Raw genomic sequence first — 19,775 nt, 5'->3', positions numbered from 1 at the left:
TAAAAACATTGAAAAAAATTTTTTAAAATTAGTATTAAATAATGAAATTAAAACAAGTCTTTCCATTCTGTTTATTCATAAGTGAGAAAAGCTAGACATATTCTAATAAATTCCATCAAGAATGAAAGAAATAGAGTAACTTCCTTTAATATTTAGCCTGGTAACCAGTCTCTGGAATATCAGCAATACAATAGTCTAAAGAAACTAAGCAAATTTAAATTAAAGCAAGCCCAAGTTTTGCTACTTTTTGCTTTCAATTTTCTGTATTTACCTCCTTAGCATTGTCCTTATCTCACCAGTTAGAACTCCTTGGTCACATAGATTAATAATTATTTATAGTATTTCTCCAACGTTTTTACTAAAGTACCTCTAGAAGGAAGTATCCCTCTTCAGATGTTTCTTTCTCCCCCCCCCCCCGATGTTTCTTTGGAGACACATATTTTATTACAAAACTTCAAGAAATTTCTTAGAAGACTTATGTATATTGTTTTATTCAAGTGTATTTTGTTTTAGATCCCATAATATTATAGTACTTATTTTAATAAAAAGAATGTAAATTCTCTTTCCAATATGATGTGCCATGTTTATCCTGTTTACCTCTGCCCTGTTTCTATTTGCCTTCCTGTGCCTTGAGCACACCATTTCAGACTCTGTGTGGTATGTGAGTACCTTAATTTGAAAAACTCATGGTTTCTGTTTAACAACATCATCCCGTACATACATCCTTTAGTGTTAGACTTCTAACTTCTAGTCTTTAACTCATTGGCAACATGGAGACTGTAAATGTAGTTTTTTCTTTTCTGGCATCCATAGAATCTTCTATTTCCTCTTCCAGTATCCTGGCAAATTTGGTACCTTCTGGCCTCTCTTTCTTGGGTCCTTAGGAAGAACCTAAATGCAATTAAGTATTATAGGGTATAGAATTCTCCCTCATTGAATTCTGGTTAAAGTTCTTATATAAATTCCCCTTGGATAGATCTAGTTTATTCAGTTTATAGAAATTAAAATATGATTTTAATAATAAAATAAAAAATAATCCCAGACAGTTGGATGAATTATAAACTTCGGGTGATATTATTTAAGCACTTTTTCTAGTGCTCATTAATAATTCACGCCAAAGGTCATTTGTTCTTAACACTCTTTAGTTAATGAGTACCTCTGGCTGATTTATAGAATCAGAGCCCCAGAGATGACCTGAAGCATTTTTGGCCTGCAGTCTAAATTTGCTTAAGAGGCTTGAGCATTAATGGTAGTTTTGAAAGAGTAGCTTATCATTCTATTTTGAAAACAGTTTTTAAAAATAACTGAATATGTGTAAAGATCAAAAACCATGTATCTTAAACAGTACAAACTAGAAGTCATTAACTTTTTAAATCTTTTTGTTCCCCATGTATATTAGTTATCAAACTTTATGAACAAACTTCTAAAAAATGTGAAGTAGGTCAGAGCATTTAAAGAATATCAATAAAACACAGATTATTTAGTACCTATCTCTGTAATTCTCAGAAATTTGATTTCCTGTTTCTCTCTATGTCCAGGGTTGTTTGACCTTTTCTTCAGTTGGATGATAATGATATATTTTCCTAATTGATGCTACTGATTAATACAGAGAAGCAGATGATAACTTCTATTTCATAAGAAAGTAGAAGACAGCGAAAGTGAATTGCCTTAACTTTCTTCTGTTTTCTATTCCACTCTTTGCTATCTCCGGGGGTTCCTTCCTTTCCTTCCTCCTTTTCATTCTTCCCTCAGTGGAAGAGGTTTCCTACTTTTATCTAAGGGTAATTCCTCAACCTTTGTTCAGAATTTCTTTCTGTTTTTAAAAAACTAATTTTGATCTAATTTTAGACTTGCAAAAATAGTGCAGTTTCCTTAGATTCTTCACCCCACTTCCCTGAATGCTAACATGTTACATAACTATAATTATCAAGAATAGGGAACTAACATTGGTATCATATTATTAACTAAACTACAGACCTTATTAGAATTTCACTAAATTATCAGTTGTCTTTTTTTCTGTTCCAGGATCCTATCTAGGAAACATGACACTTTTAAAGAGTATCGATCAGTTATTTTGTGGAGCATCCCTTAGTTTGCGTTAGTCCAGTGTTTTCTCATGATAGGCCTGAGCTTATGCATTTTTGGCAAGAATATCACAGAAATGATGTGTCCTTCTCAGTGCAGTGTTTCAAGGGGATTATGATGTTATATCTTACTACTGGTAATTACTTGATCACTTGGTTAAGTTATATCTGTTGAGTTTCTTCACTACGAACCATGATTTCCTTTACTGTCTTTCCCTTTTCAGTTTGTAAGTACCTTGTGGGAGATACTTGGAAATTATGTAAACCTTGTTTCTCCTCTCTAACTTTTGCCTTCTGATTTTAGCATCTATCAGTGGATCTTGTCTGCAACATTTATTACTGTGGTATTTGCCAGATGGTGATTCTGTTTCCCTCTTTTCTATGTTTATTAATTGAGACTTTGTCATATGGAAGTATTGCCTCTTTACCCCCATTTACTTATTTATTTGGCTATTTATATCAGTATGGACTCATTTGTCTTAATCTATGGGTCTAAATACAGTATTATCGTAAGTTATTTTGTTGCTCAGTTTGTTCTAGCATTGGCCTTTAGGGGTTCCTTCAGGTTGGCTCCTGTATTCTTTCAACAGGCTCTCATCTTTTTTTTTTTTTTTTTTAACTTCTCGTTCCTTTCTGACACCAGAAAATGTTCCAGACTCATCTTGTATTTTCCCTGCTCCAGCCTTAGAATCAACCAATTCTTCTAAGAGTTACAGTTCCTTACTGAAGAATGGTATTTAGAGGGGCACCTGAGTGGCTCAGTCATTTAAGCCTCCGATTTTGGCTGAGGTCATAATATCACAGTTCATGGGTTTGAGCCCCATGCTGGGCTCTGTGCAGACAGCGCAGAGCCTGGAGCCTGCTTTGGACTCTGTGTGTGTGTGTGTGTGTGTGTGTGTGTGTGTGTGTCTGTTCTTGTATTTCTTTTTGCTCTAATGAACAGAAACATGTATTTTCTTATATTCCCTTTGTTCTACATGAAGGTAGTATACCTATAAGTATTTTTGGGCTTTGTGTTTTTTTCACGTAACAGTATGTCCTGGAAATCACTCCATATCATAGAGGTCTTCCTCATTTTTTTAATAGTTGCATAGTACTCTATTCTTTGGCTGTGCCATGGTTTATTCAGTCACTTTCCTATGTATAGATATTTAGGCTGTTTCCAATATTTTACATTTATGAAGAATACTGCAATGTCTATGTATTTTTGTATTGCTGGAGGTATATTCCTAGGATGGATTCCTAGAAATGAGATTGCTGGGTATAGCAGTAAGTGCATATGTGATGATGATCTTAGGCATCACTAAAGTTGCCTCCAGAATGGCTGTGCCAATTTGTATTCCCATCAGCACTGTATGAGAGTTCTGTTTTTCCGTACTTCCTCACGAACAGAAAGTTTTGTTATATTTAAAATTTTTTTGCCAGTCTGGTAGGTAAGAAATGGTTATCTCGGTGTTGTTTTAACTTGCATTTCTCTAATTATGAGTGAATTTGAACATTTTTATATTTTGGAGGGCCGTTTTAATGTCTTTCTGTGTGTGTGTGAATTTTCTGTTCATGTCTTTTTCCTGCTTTCAATCTGGTTTTTGAGTTTTTTCTTTTTGTTTTTAAGAGTTCTTTACAGTAGTCTCCCTTTATCTGTGGGGGATAGAGTCCAAAACTGCCAGTGGATGCCTGAAACTGGGGATTGTACTGAACCCTTTATATACTGTGTTTTTTCCTACACATACATACCTATGATAAAGTTTAATTTATAAACTAGGCACGTTAAGAGGTTAACAACAACAATAATAAAATAGAACAGTTATAACACTATATGGTAATAAAAGTTTTGTGAATGTGGTCTTTTTCTTTCTCTCAAAATATATTATACTGTACTCACCCTTCTTCCTATGGTAATGTGAGGTGATAAAATGGCCATGCGATGAGATGAAGTTGAAGTGAATGATGTAGACACTGTGATGCAGTGTGAAGCTGCTGTTAATTTTTTGACAACATATCAAGAGGAGGATAATGTGCTAATCGACCATAGTTGACTGTAGGGAACTGAAACACAATAGACTAATACCCCTAATATGTACAGTAGTCTCCCTTTAGCTGCAATTTTACTTTCTCCAATTTCAGTTACCCAAGGTCGTGATTGGAAGTCGTGTTGAGAAAGTCTCCCTTAGTTCCCTTTTCCTTGAGTACTGAATTTTGAATGGATGTTGCATTTTGTCAAAAGATCTGTCAACATATGTGAAGAAAACTGTGTTTTTTCCCTTAGGTTTAGGAATACAGTATATAGTAATAGATTTCCTAATTGAGGTAGTTTTGTATTCCTGGGATAAATCCCAATTGTTCATGTTGTATTATTTTCTTAATGTGGTATTGGGTTCGGTTTACAAACTGAAATTGTAAAATTGTTCCCTCCAGTGTATTTCAAAAGTAAAAATTTGTTTCTTTGCCTTATAATACCTAACATGGTACCTTGTAATTATTTATCTCTGTCTCCTTGATTAGATTCAGAGTACTTGCAGACCGTGAATTCGATTTTGCTCTTCTTTCTCCTTAGTGCCTAGAAGAGTTCTTCATGTATAGTTGGCATTCTATAAATGTTGTTGCATAACTTAGAAGCAGAAATAGCTCAAACTTTTTATTTAATGAAATCTGGGTATAGTGTTTCACTTCGAGAATGAATAGTCATGTCTGTGTTATCAATATGAAAGAGCACTGGCCAGGGAGGTAGAAGAGGTCTGAGTTCTAGTCTAAAACTTTGGTTTTATGTAGGCCATGAATAATATTTTTGCTTCAGATATCTTGTATATGAGTTTTTCATCTGTCACATCAAGTTGATGTTCTGGTCTTTTAAATTTTGTTTCATATCTAAAATGTTTTATGAAATTATTTTCTAATCATTGAGGTACATGTTTTCACATTCTGCATAAATACTTTTTCTCAAATTTTGTTGTTAGAATTGTTTACCTGTTATAATCAATAGATACTCATGTGATTGTAATTTTGCAGAGCACATTCTGACCGCAAATAAATTATGTTACAGAATATTTATAAGAATATCACTGAGATTGTACAGCTTTTTAAACTAAATTATTTAATGTGTGCTTAACACATTTTACTTTTAGGTATGTCTGACTGCAACAATGATACTACAACTCATGGTGCATCTAAACCAGGCACAGAAGAAGTCAAGTCTAATTCCGAGGTGATTGGATGGTATTTCTATAGATTTTTGAAATCAGCCCGTCTCAATCAGTTTTACACTGTCCAGATTGACTCAGTTGGTCTAAACATGGGCCTTTCTGAATAAACTCTTTTACACACATAGACACAGACACAGTAAGGAGTGGGAAGAGAGAGATTCCTTCATAATGGGAAATTATTATTTGCCTTCGGCATCTAAAATTCTAGAGTATATTTGTTACATAAAGATGAATGTAAAAGTTGGGGTCAAACTATAGTTGTTTATTTTTTATTTTTTAAATTTTTTTAGAGTGAGCACATGAGTGGGAGAGGGGCGGAGGGGGAGAGAGAGAGAGTTCACGCTCAGCACGGAGCCTGACACGGGGTTTCAAACCCACGACCCTGGGATCATGACTTAAGCTGAAATTGGGAGTTGGATGCTCAACAAACTGAGCCACCCAAGCGCCCCAAACTATAGCTTTTACTATAAATATGAAATGAGATTTCTGTTGAAATAATACAGTAATAGGTTCATATTTGAGCTTGTCTACTCCTGTATACTCTCTTTAGTTAGGTACGCATTAGAATCCAAGTGTAGAGTTAAAAAAAACCAAAAACCTGAGTTCTGGACTTAACTTTTGACTCACTGAATGTGAATCTATAGTGATAAGACAACCGGCATGTGGGATTTTTTTGTTTTTGTTTCTTTTTGGAAGTTCTACAAATGATTCTAACCACTTTGATGGTTCAGTGAACCACTAGCTCATTAGATTAAGGAAAGAGATATGAAAAAGTTAGTTTTATATTGAATTCAAGTTATCAGATGTTTTTTGAATACCTAATACTAGTAAAACCTTCAGGTTTATAGTGTTTGATGATTTACAGAGTAGCACTTTTATATTGTCCCATTTTGAATGTTAGAACAATTTGGTATCATTCAGTTAGGTATTAGAACAACTATTGTTTTCCCCATTTATTTGTTAAACATACTTAACTTTCAAAGAGATAGTGACTGACTCAGAGGAATTGGCAAGCCTGGAACACTTCATGGAGTCTGAACCAATTTGCCATCAGTATATGTGCACAGTGCTAGATGTAGTATGTCTTCAAACAAGCCAAGATACCATGAGTCTGTGTGAAAGCTTTAATGTAGGATTTAGAACTAGATACTTTACTTTTAGTCCAAAAGTCAAAGATGAGTTCTGGTTGGCAAAATATGTGTTATCTAGGGGAGGATTCAAGATTCTTTGTGATTTAAAATAGTTTGGCTATTTACTATTTGTGAAAGCAATGTTTTAATTGCGTTTAGTTCAGAGAAACTAGGAAATTATGTATACTGTATTTATCTTAACTCATGAATTTGATTTTTATGATCAGATCTTAGAATCTATACTGTTGAGAGATGATCAGAGGAGGTTTCATGCATGTGAACTACAGGAAGGATTGGCAGCCCAGCCAATAACAGGATTCATAAAAAATGAAAGTGTTGTGTTTGTGGTTTACCACTGTGAATTTCGTCTATGTGAATGTCACTCACATAGATGCTAAGCTAGAAATTTCTTGCTTAATAGAGAGTTAATCCTGGATGATGATGATCTGAAGGAAACCACTGCCATGTAATTGTTCTGAAAATTTAATATATATTAACATTAAAATCCATGTTAAGCATTCCCTGCATTTTTAGCCATACCCATTGTGCACTCTTCACAGGGAATGTTGTAATTTTTTTAAAAAAGATCAGGTGTGTGAGTATAGTCTGAATTTATGTCCAAATTTAATTTAAAAGTACTGAGTTTAGGGGCGCCTGGGTGGCGCAGTCGGTTAAGCGTCCGACTTCAGCCAGGTCACGATCTCGCGGTCCGTGAGTTCGAGCCCCGCGTCGGGCTCTGGGCTGATGGCTCAGAGCCTGGAGCCTGTTTCCGATTCTGTGTCTCCCTCTCTGTCTGCCCCTCCCCCGTTCATGCTCTGTCTCTCTCTGTCCCAAAAATAAATAAACGTTGAAAAAAAAAATTTTTAAAAGTACTGAGTTTAGAGTTCACCAATGTAGGATTTAGGGGTTTATTTGGGGTTTAAAATTCCTCTTTTAGGGGCGCCTGGGTGGCTCAGTCGGTTAAGCAGCAGGCTCTGCACTGTCAGTGGGATTATCTTCCTCCTCTCTCTCTGTCCCTCTCCACTTGCAAATTCCCTCTCTTTCTCAAAATAAATAAATAAACATTTTTAATTCCCCCTTTATTAGTATAATACTGACTTGAACCTTTTTTTTTTCCCAAAGTCCATGATGAAAACATTTTCAGGGGTCAGATTTGCTTACAAGAATTTTTCTTGTGGGGTGGCTCAGTTGTTAAAGCATCCAGATTTTGGCTCAGGTCATGATCTCATGGTTGTGAGATCCATGCTGAGCATGGAGCCTGCTTGGAATTCTCTCTCTCCCTCTTTCTCCACTCTGTTCGATCTTTCTCTCTCTCTCTCAAAATAAACATTTTTTAAACAAGTTTTCTTTTAATATATTGCTGTGTGTATTATGGCTGTGAACTTCTTAAATGTTCTATGTATCAGACTTTTCAGTAATTCAGACTAATCTTCAAGCTTAGCACATCACTGGTGGTCAGTTTGATGAATGAATTAATTTTTACTCCACTGCTATAAATGATATATTAATATTTGTTTCTTAGGAATAGAATATGATGACATGGGTGATAGTTTTTATTTCTTCAAAGGCAAAACAAAAAAACAAGGGCAAAAACTCCAGCTTTTCGAACTGAGCGAAAAGCATTGTCAACCCTGGACAAGAAGAGACATAAAGTTCATTTAGGTTCTGTAAGGTGAATCGCCTTGCTCAGGCTCGCTCAGCTAGTTCACCGAGGAATCCAGGATGCTCATCAGTGACCATAAAAATGCTTTCTTCTTCTACATGTGATTTTTTTTTTTTAAGTGACATTAGCTTTTTCCTTTTTTAGTTAAAAAAGGAGAAGAAAACATGGGGTTGGCTTGCTTTGTACCCTAGTCCAGTCTTGATTAGAGCAGATGAAAGTGGATTTTGTTCTTTGCGTTTTTAATATTTAAGCTTTATACCTGGAAATGTGTTTAAACTGCTGCTTCTCTATCTGTAGGCACCATTCACTGAGAGTCTGTTGGTGCCAGATACCGTACGGCGTTTTACGTATTTATTATTTCATTTAATACCATAATAACCCTGTTTGCAGTTGAGGTTTTCTCCCTCATTTTACAGATTTAGGCAACAAAGACCTGAAAAGGCTTATACAGCTAATGAGGAACAGAGCTGTGATTTGAACTCAAGTTAATTAAAGTGAAAAATAGAAGTAAATTTAAGAAACTAAATAGGGGAAAAATTACTTAAAGGTAGAAGCAAGGATATTAGGAAAACAAGCAAATAAGATGTATTTTTAACAACAAAAAAGGAAAGAAAAGAAAAATAGTTCTGTTAGGTATTTATTAGTGTGTTCTAGGATTATTGCCAGAATTACTCTTTTTTGTCTGCCCTTCAATATAGTAACACTAATACGTATACCAGTTTCTAATACCCAAAAAACATACACAAATAATTGCATTTTTCTTTTACATAAGTAACTCAGAGGTTTAAAAAGGAAATAGAGATCCTGCATTCTAGGTACATGTTGATTAATAGAGGAAATTTAAAACAAATAAAATGTAGAATAATAATGCCTGTAGAGTGGTACAAATAAAGAATTTTGGCAGTTCAGAGGAGTATCAGCCAGGAATATCAGCACAAGTGGCATTTTGAACTGAGTTTTAGTTTTTTAGTGTGGGTAAAATTTGAGCATATGAGTGATGATGATCACTGCTTGAGCAAAGGCATAGAGAAAGGAGATTGAGAGACATGTATGTGGAAGTGTGAGTAATTAAGTTTGATTTAATAGGGTAAGCATAATTGGTGGAAAAAAGATAGTCCAGGTCATGGAAGGATCTTGAGTGTCAAGAGGACAGCTTTTATGTTGTAAACATATTGGGGAGGGAGACAGACATGTTAAACATACGCATAAATAATTTTATAATTTAATATAGTCTTTACTGCTATAAAGCAGGCTAAAGGGCTAATGAGTGATGAAAACTGAATTTGCATTAGTTGGTCAGGGAAGGCCCTTCTTAGATGATGTTTAAGCAGAAGCCTGAATGAGGTAAAGGAGAATCGTGTGAAAATCTGGAAGTATGAACTTTCCAGAGAGAGGAAGGAAGGGCAAAAATAAGATTGATGTGTTTGAGGGACAGTGGTGAGGGCTTTGTGGCTGAAACTGAGTGTCAGTGGGGAAAGAGTGGGAGGAAATGTGGTTCAAGTGGTGGCTGGCAGCTGAGATTGGCTTGATGTAGAAAAGAGAATGACAGATGGGAAAGTTGGGGGAAGGTTTGAAATGCAGTGTTCAGGTAGCACCTGGTTGAAAATATAAGACAAATTAAGTATTGATACTAATATATAAAAACATTTTTTTAAGGAAAACTTGCAACATATGAAGTAAAGGTTAAATAGTAAATGAATTCCCATATATTCATCATCCAGATTCAATAATTATCTGGATTTTACCACATTTGCTTTATCCATCCTTTTATCATAGGTTCGAGGGTCATATTCCCTTTAAAACCATGAAATCTCTGAGATAGAACAAAATAAAAAAGAACAAGGTTACAAACATTAACATCTGGATTCCATTTCAACTGTCTTGATATTGGTCTGTTTAGAAAAGTGTAGTTAGCAAAGGGTGATGTGCTGGCAGGTATTAATGTTGATGGACCTATTCCAGTATTCATCTTGTTGGAGCCCAGCTGAAACCAATGTGCTATAATTATGACATCTTTATATAAAATAGCATTTTCAGTTTTTAAAGCAATTTCATATTTGATTCTTATGGTACATAGGTGAGGTTAATAATCTCATTTTATGAGGAGGAAATTGAAACTTAGGAATATTTATAAACTTATAAAAAGGGGCAAAGCTGGTCCTTATGTCCATGTTTCCTGATATGTTGGGTAGTTCTCGTGAAACTTCATGCAGGAGATTTATTCACCTAATATTTTTGAACTATGTTAACACTTTATAATAAATACATTAATCATTTTTAAGAGAAGGTCATATTTTTACTAATACAGAAGGAAATTTCAAAGACTATTTGAATTATGAGTTTAATATAATTGCTTTCTCTTTTTGTAGGCAAACAAAAATGTAAATAATTTCATCTAACACAGAAGGCATTTGTGCTTTTTGGTATTGGAACAAAGTATGGTCTCTCTTGACATGCATAATTACCCCAGTAAACACTGCGACCTTCATTGTCTGAAGCCATAACTAGAACAATTAGAGTTAAATATTTATGGCTACTTTTTCTTCTTTCACACTGTTTACTTTTTTCATTGCTCTTTTGTCTCAAATTGATTGAAATTAAGAAGTTAGTCTTTTAAATTAGAAGAAAATATAGCTACGTGATTGAACAACATGTCTACTAAATATATGCATCCAGTGATCTGAGCACTGAAAATATTTCACAGTACTTTTTAATGAATTTTCAAATAACTTTTTTTAAATAATAGATTTAAGAAAGAATTGGAAAAGCTTTACGCTTATTACTATATCACTTTATTTTTGCTTGTTCAGTGGTCAGTTGGAATAAAAACCAATGTTAAATGTGTTTTAGAAGATACAGTGCCTTGTATAGTTCCAGAAGCCTAAGGCTAAGACAAGTTCTTTTACATCTTTTTTAGAAAGTTTCTACCTTGTTTCTAAGCATTGTAGAAATTAGGCTTTACCATTAATAAGGTAATAAATTGATAACAACAATTTATTGTATTTCCAGTATGCCTTCTCTTTCCTTATTAAAAGGTAGATTTTTGGGGTGCCTGAGTGGCTCAGTCAGCTAAGCGTCATACTTCAGCACAGGTCATGATCTTGGAGTTCATGGGATCAAGCCCTGTGTCGGGCTCTGGGCTGACAGCTCAGAGCCTGGAGCCTGCTTCGGATTTTGTGTCTCCCTCTATCTCTGCCCTTCCCCCACTCATGCTGTTTATTTCTTTTAAAAATAATAAACATTAAAAAAAACTTAAGCTAGATTTTTAGTCTGGGTGAATTTTTGTTTATGTTGTATCTTTTATTTTCCATAGGGTGTTCACCTGTAAATGTTGACTGTCATTTGTAAGGCCTTTTTAAATGTTAGTGTCAAGGTATATTTTTAGAATTTGAAAAACATAAGTTGTACCAGAAAAAATTACATGAGGAGCTTTTTTTCTTTTAGCCTAGGTTTTCGGTAACCACAGAAGAGGTCATAGACTGAAAGTTGAATTGACAGGGAGAAGAGTTGTTGTGCATCCTGAGTGTGAAGATGAAGTTATTTGGTTGCCTAATTGGCCAAGTTGGAGATAGTTAGAGGAGAGAATGGTATGAGAAGCAGCTGGAGGAGTAGGTAGGGGTCAGACAGTAAGCAGTTTTATGAGCCATGTTATAGCTCTTACGGTGTTGAAAACGTTTGCTGGAATGATGGACAGTGTTAAGTGGTTCAGCAAAGGAGGGCATGGGGAGAGTAATTCTCCCTCCAGTGCAGTTGGTCTCATGCTTTGGAATGGGTTATTTCTATGACATTAAAGTAATTATTAAGACTAGTGTACGAAGCAGTTTATAGCATCAAGCTGTTTATAGAGTCTTTCATCCTTGACACTGTGACATATTTGGCTGGATGATTTTTTATTGTGGGGGATTATCCTGTGCATTGTAGGATGTCTAGCAACATCCCTGTCCTGTCCCTTCAGGATGCCAGTAGCACACTATCCTCAGCTATAAGAACCAGAAATGTCTCCAGACATTGCTAAATATTTGGGGAGGGGGTGTGCAATTCAGCCTGGTTGAGAACCATTGAGTTATCAGGATCATTGATAACACTTACATATTTTCTGGCAGTTGATGCTATTTGCAGTAATAGACTTGGTGTCCTGAACCTCCTGATTCACAGATGTCCTAGCTTAATTCTGCATTTGCCCACAGTGAGGAGTAGGAAGTTCTGGGGTACAGCTGTCTCTAGGGCTCTGGTGTTAGCAAAAGACAGTGCTAATGATGTAATTGGAGGCTGATGCTTCATTCATTCTTCAGTTGTTGGAAATGAGGGTCAGGTAAAGACAGTGCTACTCTTTAACTGTGCATGATGATACGGAAATAGAAGAAACAACAGTACAAGTTGTCAACATTAAGAAAGCAGTAGGTTTGACCCACATAAAAACCTGAATGCATATACATTGGTTGGTATGGCCCAATGATGTATTTCAGTCACCTTTGGAAAGGTAGTGTAATGTAGAGCTTGAAAATGAAGTTCTTCAAGCCAGATTTGAATCCCAGTTCATCACTTGCTAGCTGCATGTTATGAAGCAAATTTCTTAATCTTTCTGTTTTCTTACCTGTAAAACAGGAATAATAATGGAACCTATATTAGAGAGTTGTGGGGTTGAATGAGATAATGCACATAGAACAATTAGAACTAAATCAGTTAATATAATAATATAACACACACAACACACATAATATAACAAAAACACAATAGTGCCTGACACATGGTAAGTGCTCATTAAATGTTAGCTCTTAATATTCTTGTGGGTTCTGTACGCAAGAGAATATGTTATTTAAATTCCTTAAGTTTCCTAGTCCTCAGTTTCCTCATCTGTAAAATTGGGAAAGTCTCCTCTACCTCCCAGGGCACCTGTGAAGGTTAAATGAAATAATTAATGTGAGGTGCTTAGCACAGTACCTGACACATAGAAAGTAGTCAGTAAAGATCAGGTTTTCAGTTACTATTGTTGTATTAGATTAGGGAGCCATGGCTATCAAACAAGTTTCATAGCATACTAACATTCTGAAAACTTTCTAGACCATTTCATAGTTTTCACTTGATACTCAGAAACATTCACAAAGATATTCTAAGACCATTTTCCGTTATTCACTTATGCAGGTCTGATGTCAGGGTCTTATGTTGCGAGCAATGAAACCAACTCCAACTCACTTACATGGAAAAGACATTTACTAAGAGGACATGAGGTAGCTTACAGAATTGTCAGAAAGATTGACAAATCAGACTCCAGGCTTTGTGCCTAGGACTGTGCCCAAAATCATGGTCCAGCACTGTTTTAGTGAGGGTACCAGTGCTCTGCCATCGCCTAGCAACAGACAGCAGCTTGCACTGCCAGTACCTCCAGCTATGGTGCCTGGATGCTGCCACGAGTGCTATGGCCTCTGCTGACCCAGAGTTTGATCTTGCTGCAAGTTACGGCTGCTCCAGAGTGAGTTCCTGTTGTCCCTCTTTCTTTTTATTACTGGTTTCTGATTCCAGGTCTGGGTCATTTGCCTTCGATTTGACAGAACCTAGGTTTATGGCAGTGCCAGCAGAGCTTGGGAAATAAATAATAACTTCTATGGCACTTCTTGTATGCCAGGCACTCTTCTAAGTACTTTATATTTATTTCATTTTATTCTCACAGCAGTGCTACAAAGTAGGTACTATTATCATTTTACAAATGAGGAAGGAGAACTTCAGAAATTTGCCTAAGGTTACATAGCTAGTATGTGGAGGAGCCAGGGATTGAACCCAAGTAATCTGGATCCAGATATTTGCTTGATTGTCTGGTATTTTGAGTTTTTATATAAGAAGACACAGGCTCTCCCTTTCACCAGCCTTATCACGTGGAGGCTTTCCCCAACATTGGAAGCAGGCTGTGGCTGGGCAGCCAAATGAATGAGATGTATACAATACTTGACTAAAGTCTGATTTGGCAAACTGGTTATCGCCCCTATTGCTGATTTAAAAGATCTAGAAGGAGGGACACTAGATCTGAGAAACAGAGGGATTTTTTTTAATCTTCTGCCATTTATTAGATATTCTCTTAGAAAGCAAGTGCTTATGATTTTCAGACTGGCTTAAAACAGGGACTATATATCCGTAAATGACACTTAGGACTCGGCAGTGATTTTTATAGTGAGAGGGTATTGGTCTAATACGTTTTTGTCATGGAGACATATTTTGCAAAATGACAAACTTATTTGCTATTAGGTTGTAGAGCTGTGAGTCAGTCCTTATAAGTGGGTACTATGATAAGGCCATAAACCTCCCCCACCAGCTTGGGCTCTCTCGGTGGATTTGGGGCTAACAGGAGAAATGGATCCTCTACCATTAGGCATGATAGAATGGAATTTTACTCTTTCTTTGAAAAAGAAAATCAACAGTTTATTGAGATAAAATTTCTCTATAATAAAATGCACCCATTGTAAATATGCAGTCTGATGAGTCTGATGAGTTTTGATGAATGTATAAACTTGGGAAACCATAATTGTAATCAAGATACAGAATGTTTCCATCATCCTCAAGTTTCCATGTCCCTTTGAAGTCAGTCCTCCCCTCTCCTACCCTTCTCCCAAGGCAACAGCTGATCTGTCATTATAGATTAGTATGTTCTTAACTCCTATATAAATGGAATCATTTGGTATTTCTTCTTTTGTGTCTGGCTTTTTTTGGCTCAGCATAATGTTTTGAGATTAATCAACAGTTACTGCATACATCAGGAATTCATTCCTTTTTATTGCTGAGGAATATACCATTATATGTATATACCACAATTTGTTTATCCGTAACCTGTTGATGGACATTTTTTTCTAGTTTGGGGCTCTTATGAATATGCTCATAAAAGTCTCTTCTGGATGTTTAATTTCTGTGGTGAATGATTAGAGTCATATGGTCAAGTGTGTATTTACTTTTATACGAATTTGTTAAACATTTCTCCAAGTGAAGTACTTTTTTACATTCCCTCCAGCATTGTATACAGATTACAGCTACTCTTTACCAACACCTGTCAGTCTTCTTAAACTTCAGCCCATAATAGTAGGTATTTAGTAGTATCTTATTATAGTTTTATTGATTTATTTATTTTTTAGAGAGAGAGAAAGGGAGAGAGAGCGTGCATGCACGTGTGTATGTGAGAGCGAGTGGAGGAGGGGCAGAGAGAGAGAGAATCCCAAGCAGACTCCACACTAAGCGAGGAGCCTGACGCAGGGCTCTATCCCGTGACCCTGACCCTGGGGTCAAGACCTGAGCCAAAATCAAGAGTCGGACACCCAACCAACTAAGCCACCTAGTCGCCCCTTATTGTAGTTTTAAATTGCATTTCCTTGATGATTAGTGACGTTTCATATATTTTCTTTTGTGAAGTGCCTGTTAGAAGTTTGGCCATATTTTGAGCTATTGGTCTTCGTATTACTAAATTGTAAGACTCATTTATATATATATATATATATATATATATATATATATATATATATACACACACACACACACACATATATATATACATATATATGTGTATATATGTATATATATACACATATATATGCATATGTGTATATGTATACATATATACATATATATGTATGTATATATATATACATATATATATGTATATATATATATTTACATATTTTGAATACTAGGCATTTGTCAGATACATAAATTATGTCTGTTCTCTTCCCGTCCGTGGCTTGCCTTTTCATTTTTTAAATGTTTTCTTTTGAAGACAAATTTTTTTTAACTTTATTTTTTAAAATTTACATCCAAATTAGTTAGTATATAGTGAAGCAATGATTTCAGTGGATTCCTTAATGCCCCTTACCCAGTTAGCCCATCCCCCCTCCCACAACCCCTCCAGTAACCCTCTGTTTGTTCTCCATATTTATGAGTCTCTTTTGTTTTGTCCCCCTCCCCGTTTTTATATTGTTTCCCTTCCCTTATGTTCATCTGTTTTGTCTCTTAAAGTCCTCATATGAGTGAAGTCATATAATTTTTGTCTTTCTCTGACTAATTTCACTTAGCATAATACCCTCCAGTTCCATCCACGTAGTTGCAAATGGCAAGATTTCATTCTTTTTGATTGCCGAGTAATACTCCATTGTGTGTGTGTGTGTGTGTGTGTGTGTGTGTGTGTGTGTGTGTGTGTATATATATATATATATATATATATATATATACACACACACACACCACATCTTCTTTATCCATTCATCCATCGAGGGACATTTGGGCTCTTTCCATACTTTGGCTATTGTTGATAAGTGCTGCTATAAACATGGGGGTGCATGTGTCCCTTCGAAACAGCACACCTGTATCCCTTGGATAAATGCCTAGTAGTGCAATTACTGGGTCATAGGGTAGTTCTATTTTTAGTTTTTTGAGAAACCTCCATACTGTTTTCCAGAGTGGCTGTACCAGCTTGCATTGCCAGCAGCAATGCAAAAGAGATCCTCTTTCTCCGCATCCTCGCCAACACGTGTTGTTGCCTGAGTTAATGTTAGCCATTCTGACAGGTGTAAGGTGGTATCTCATTGTGATTTTGATTTGTATTTCCCTGATGATGAGTGATGTTGAGCATTTTTCCCATATGTTGGTTGCCCATCTGGATGTCTTCTTTGGAAAAGTGTCTATTCATGTCTTTTGCCCATTTCTTCACTGGATTATTTGTTTTTTGGGTGTTGAGTTTGATAAGTTCTTTGTAGAATTTGGATACTGAAGACAAATTTTTAATTTCGATGAAGTCCAGGTTATCAGTGTTTCTTTTTTATTATTTATGGTTTTAGTGTCCTAAGAAATATTTGCCTACTCCAAGGTCATTAGATAGTAAAATAAGCCCGTTTTTTGGCTCTTCATTTCCATTACAGTGATTTTGATCTCTAGCATATCTTTTTGGTTCTTTCCTACGACTTCTTTATCTGCTTACATTGCCCATCTGTTCATGCGTGCTACTTCATCCATTATAGCCCTTAGCATAGTTGTTTTAAATACCCAGTCTGATATTTCCAACATCCTTGCCATATCTGGTGGTGATGCTTGCTCTGTTTCTTCAAGTTGTGATTTTGCCTTTTGGTAGGCCTTAACAATTTTTTTCTTGATAACCAGACATGATGTAAAAGGAACTGCTATAAACAGGCCTTGAGCAATGTGGTGGTAGGATATGGGAGAAAGGAAGCATTATATAGTCCTATGATTAGGTCTCAGTTTTTTTACTGAGCCTGTGCCTCCAGACGGTAAACTTCATAAGTGTTTCTCAGTTTTTCTCTCCCCTGCCTGGGTGGGACATGATAGCTAGAGTGTGCTGGATTTGTTTATTTCTCTTCCTGAGGTCACTTAGGGGCTGATTATACCCAAGCAGGTTAGGTTCTGGTTTCCCCTGAGGGTAGGTCTTTTTAAGAAGAGCAGAGTGGTCTGATGTATTTCAAAATGGTTCATATCTCCTTTCCCTACCGAAAGGATGAGGGGATTTTTCTCCCATATTTACTGTGGTAACCTCGTCCAGCTTTTGGAGGTAAAACTCACAATATTGTGGGGCCCTCCTTATGACAGAGTACCCCTGCAGTTTTAACTTTCAGAGTTTTCCACAGTGAGCTTCCAGTCATTTGTTGATTACAGTTCAGCTTTTCCTACCCCAGCACTGGTTCCCAAGATGATTTCTACTAGTGAGTTTTTGCTCTGCTAAGCTTTGACTCTCTATATTCACCTATCTGTCTCTCCAGTTTTGGAGGCAGCACTTTGCCCTGTGTCTTTGCTGGTTTGCATCCCTCTCAGAAGCTTCCCTGGTGTAGTCTGGAATTCTCCCCCTGCCCCGCAAATACCTGGAGGGCAGGAGAAACTGAAGAAAGAGGCAGGCCACTCCAGGTCAGTAGGTGTCAGTTTTAATAAGCTAAGGGAACTTAGGTACGAGACGCTTGTCTTGATTGGCAACAAGATGAATGGATCCCTGTACCCACCTGCCAAACCTTAAGTTTATGCAGAGGCCTTAGCTGGGTTCTGTCACATGTACACCGTGCAGCTGTTTTAAACACCACTTTACTGTCTCAAGGCTATATCCTTGGAGGAGCCTCTGTAGCATAAAAGGCAAGTGGAACCCACATTCCAAGGACAGAGAAGAGGGTGAGGAGCCTCCAACAGCCTGGGTCCAGTTCATGGGTCAGCTGGCTGTCGTCATGTCTGTTCAGTGACCTTCTCCAGCAGTCTTCCTCCCTCTTAAAAATCCAAGCAGAGTTGTTGATTTTTCAGTCTGTTCAGCTTTTTACTTGTTAGGATGGCGTGGTGATTTCCAAGCTCCTTACACGCAGAAATAGAAACTGGAAGTCCCACCTTCAAGGTCATGTCTTAGTACTCCTATCCCATCTCCGCCCACAAGGTGACCACTATTCTGCCTATAATCATCATAACTTACTGGTTATTTGAATTTATTTTTATTTGAATTTAATCCTGTAGTGTATACTCTTTAGGTCTGTCTTTATTTGTTCAACATTATGTCTGTGAGCTATTTTTCTGTTTTTTATAGTAGTAGTTCTATTTCATTGCTGTATAGTATTCCATTGTATGCCTATATTATTATCTGTTTTACTGTTGATGGGCAGCTTGTTGTTTCCAGGTTTTAGCTCTTCTGAATAAGGGTGCTATGAATATTCTTTCAGCTATTTTTTGATGGACATATGCACTTTTATTTCTTGGTTATACTTCCTGGGAGTGGAATTGCTGAGTCATAGGATAGGCATATGTTTAACTCTAATAGCACTGCCAAATAGTTTTCCAAAGTGATTTTACTGATTTTTACTTGCACCAACAATGTAGAAGGGTCTGGTTGCCCCACATACTTGCCAGCACTTGATTTTGTCAGTCTTTCTAATTTTGGCCAATTCAACAGGTATACAATAGTGTCTGACTTGTAATTTTAATCTGCATGATAAGTAGAACTGAAGGATTTGTAGATCTATCCCATTACTAAAGTTTTTTTGCGTATATGTTTGTTTAGAGTCTAGAGCATGATCAAATCAGTGAGGTTTTTTATGGCAGGTAATTTTTTTTTTTTTTTTTAAGTTTTATTTAAGTAATCTCGGCTCAAACTCACAACCCCAAGATCAAGAGTTGCATGATCCTCCAACTGAGCCAGCCAGGTGGCCTGGCTAGTACTTTTTAAAAATATGTTTAAAAGCTCACCAGGTGATTCTAATGTGTGCCATAAAAAAAGTAAATAAATAAATAAAACTTACTGGCTATTCATATGGGACTTACTGGGACCCATCATTAAATCATTGATATATGGTGGTATTTCAATTGTTTTCTTTTTTTCTTTTAATCCAACATAGTTAACACACAGTGTTATGTTTGTGTACAATATAATGATTCAACAATCCATGTATCACCCAGAGCTCATCACAACAAGTACACTCCTTAATCCCCATCACCTATTTCACCCATCCCCCCACCTGTCTCCTTCTGGTAACCATCAATTCTCTATAGTTGAGAGCCTGTTACTTGGTTTGTCTTTTTTTTTTTTTTCTTTTGCTCGTTTGTTTTGTTTCTTACATTACACATTTGAGTGAAATCATGTAGTAGTTGCCTTTCTGTGGCTGATTTATTTTGCTTAGGATCATACTTTCTAGATCTATTCATGTTGTTATAAATCTCAATTTCATTCTTTTTTATTGCATCCATTGTATGT

The 19,775-nt window shown here is 36.2% G+C and overlaps 1 protein-coding gene across 7 annotated transcripts in view; it reads left to right on the top strand.

Moving 5' to 3' along the window:
• Positions 1–19,775, top strand: part of ARFIP1 (ADP ribosylation factor interacting protein 1) — a 129,508-nt gene that overhangs the window by 9,763 nt on the left and 99,970 nt on the right. For 5 of the 7 annotated variants that reach the window (XM_045055768.1, XM_019828849.3, XM_006930817.4 and 2 more), the window contains exon 2: positions 5,207–5,286. The exons of the other annotated variants lie outside the window; for them this stretch is intronic. In XM_045055768.1, the coding sequence (XP_044911703.1) occupies positions 5,209–5,286 (78 nt within the window). In that variant the 5' untranslated portion in view covers positions 5,207–5,208. The remainder of the gene's footprint in view (positions 1–5,206; positions 5,287–19,775) is intronic. 7 annotated transcript variants of the gene reach the window in all.

This window comes from Felis catus, chromosome B1 (assembly GCF_018350175.1).
Source record: "Felis catus isolate Fca126 chromosome B1, F.catus_Fca126_mat1.0, whole genome shotgun sequence".
NCBI classification, from domain to species: domain Eukaryota; kingdom Metazoa; phylum Chordata; class Mammalia; order Carnivora; family Felidae; genus Felis; species Felis catus.
The sequence above is the reverse complement of the archived record's forward strand: the minus strand, read 5'-3'. Positions and strand labels throughout refer to the sequence as shown.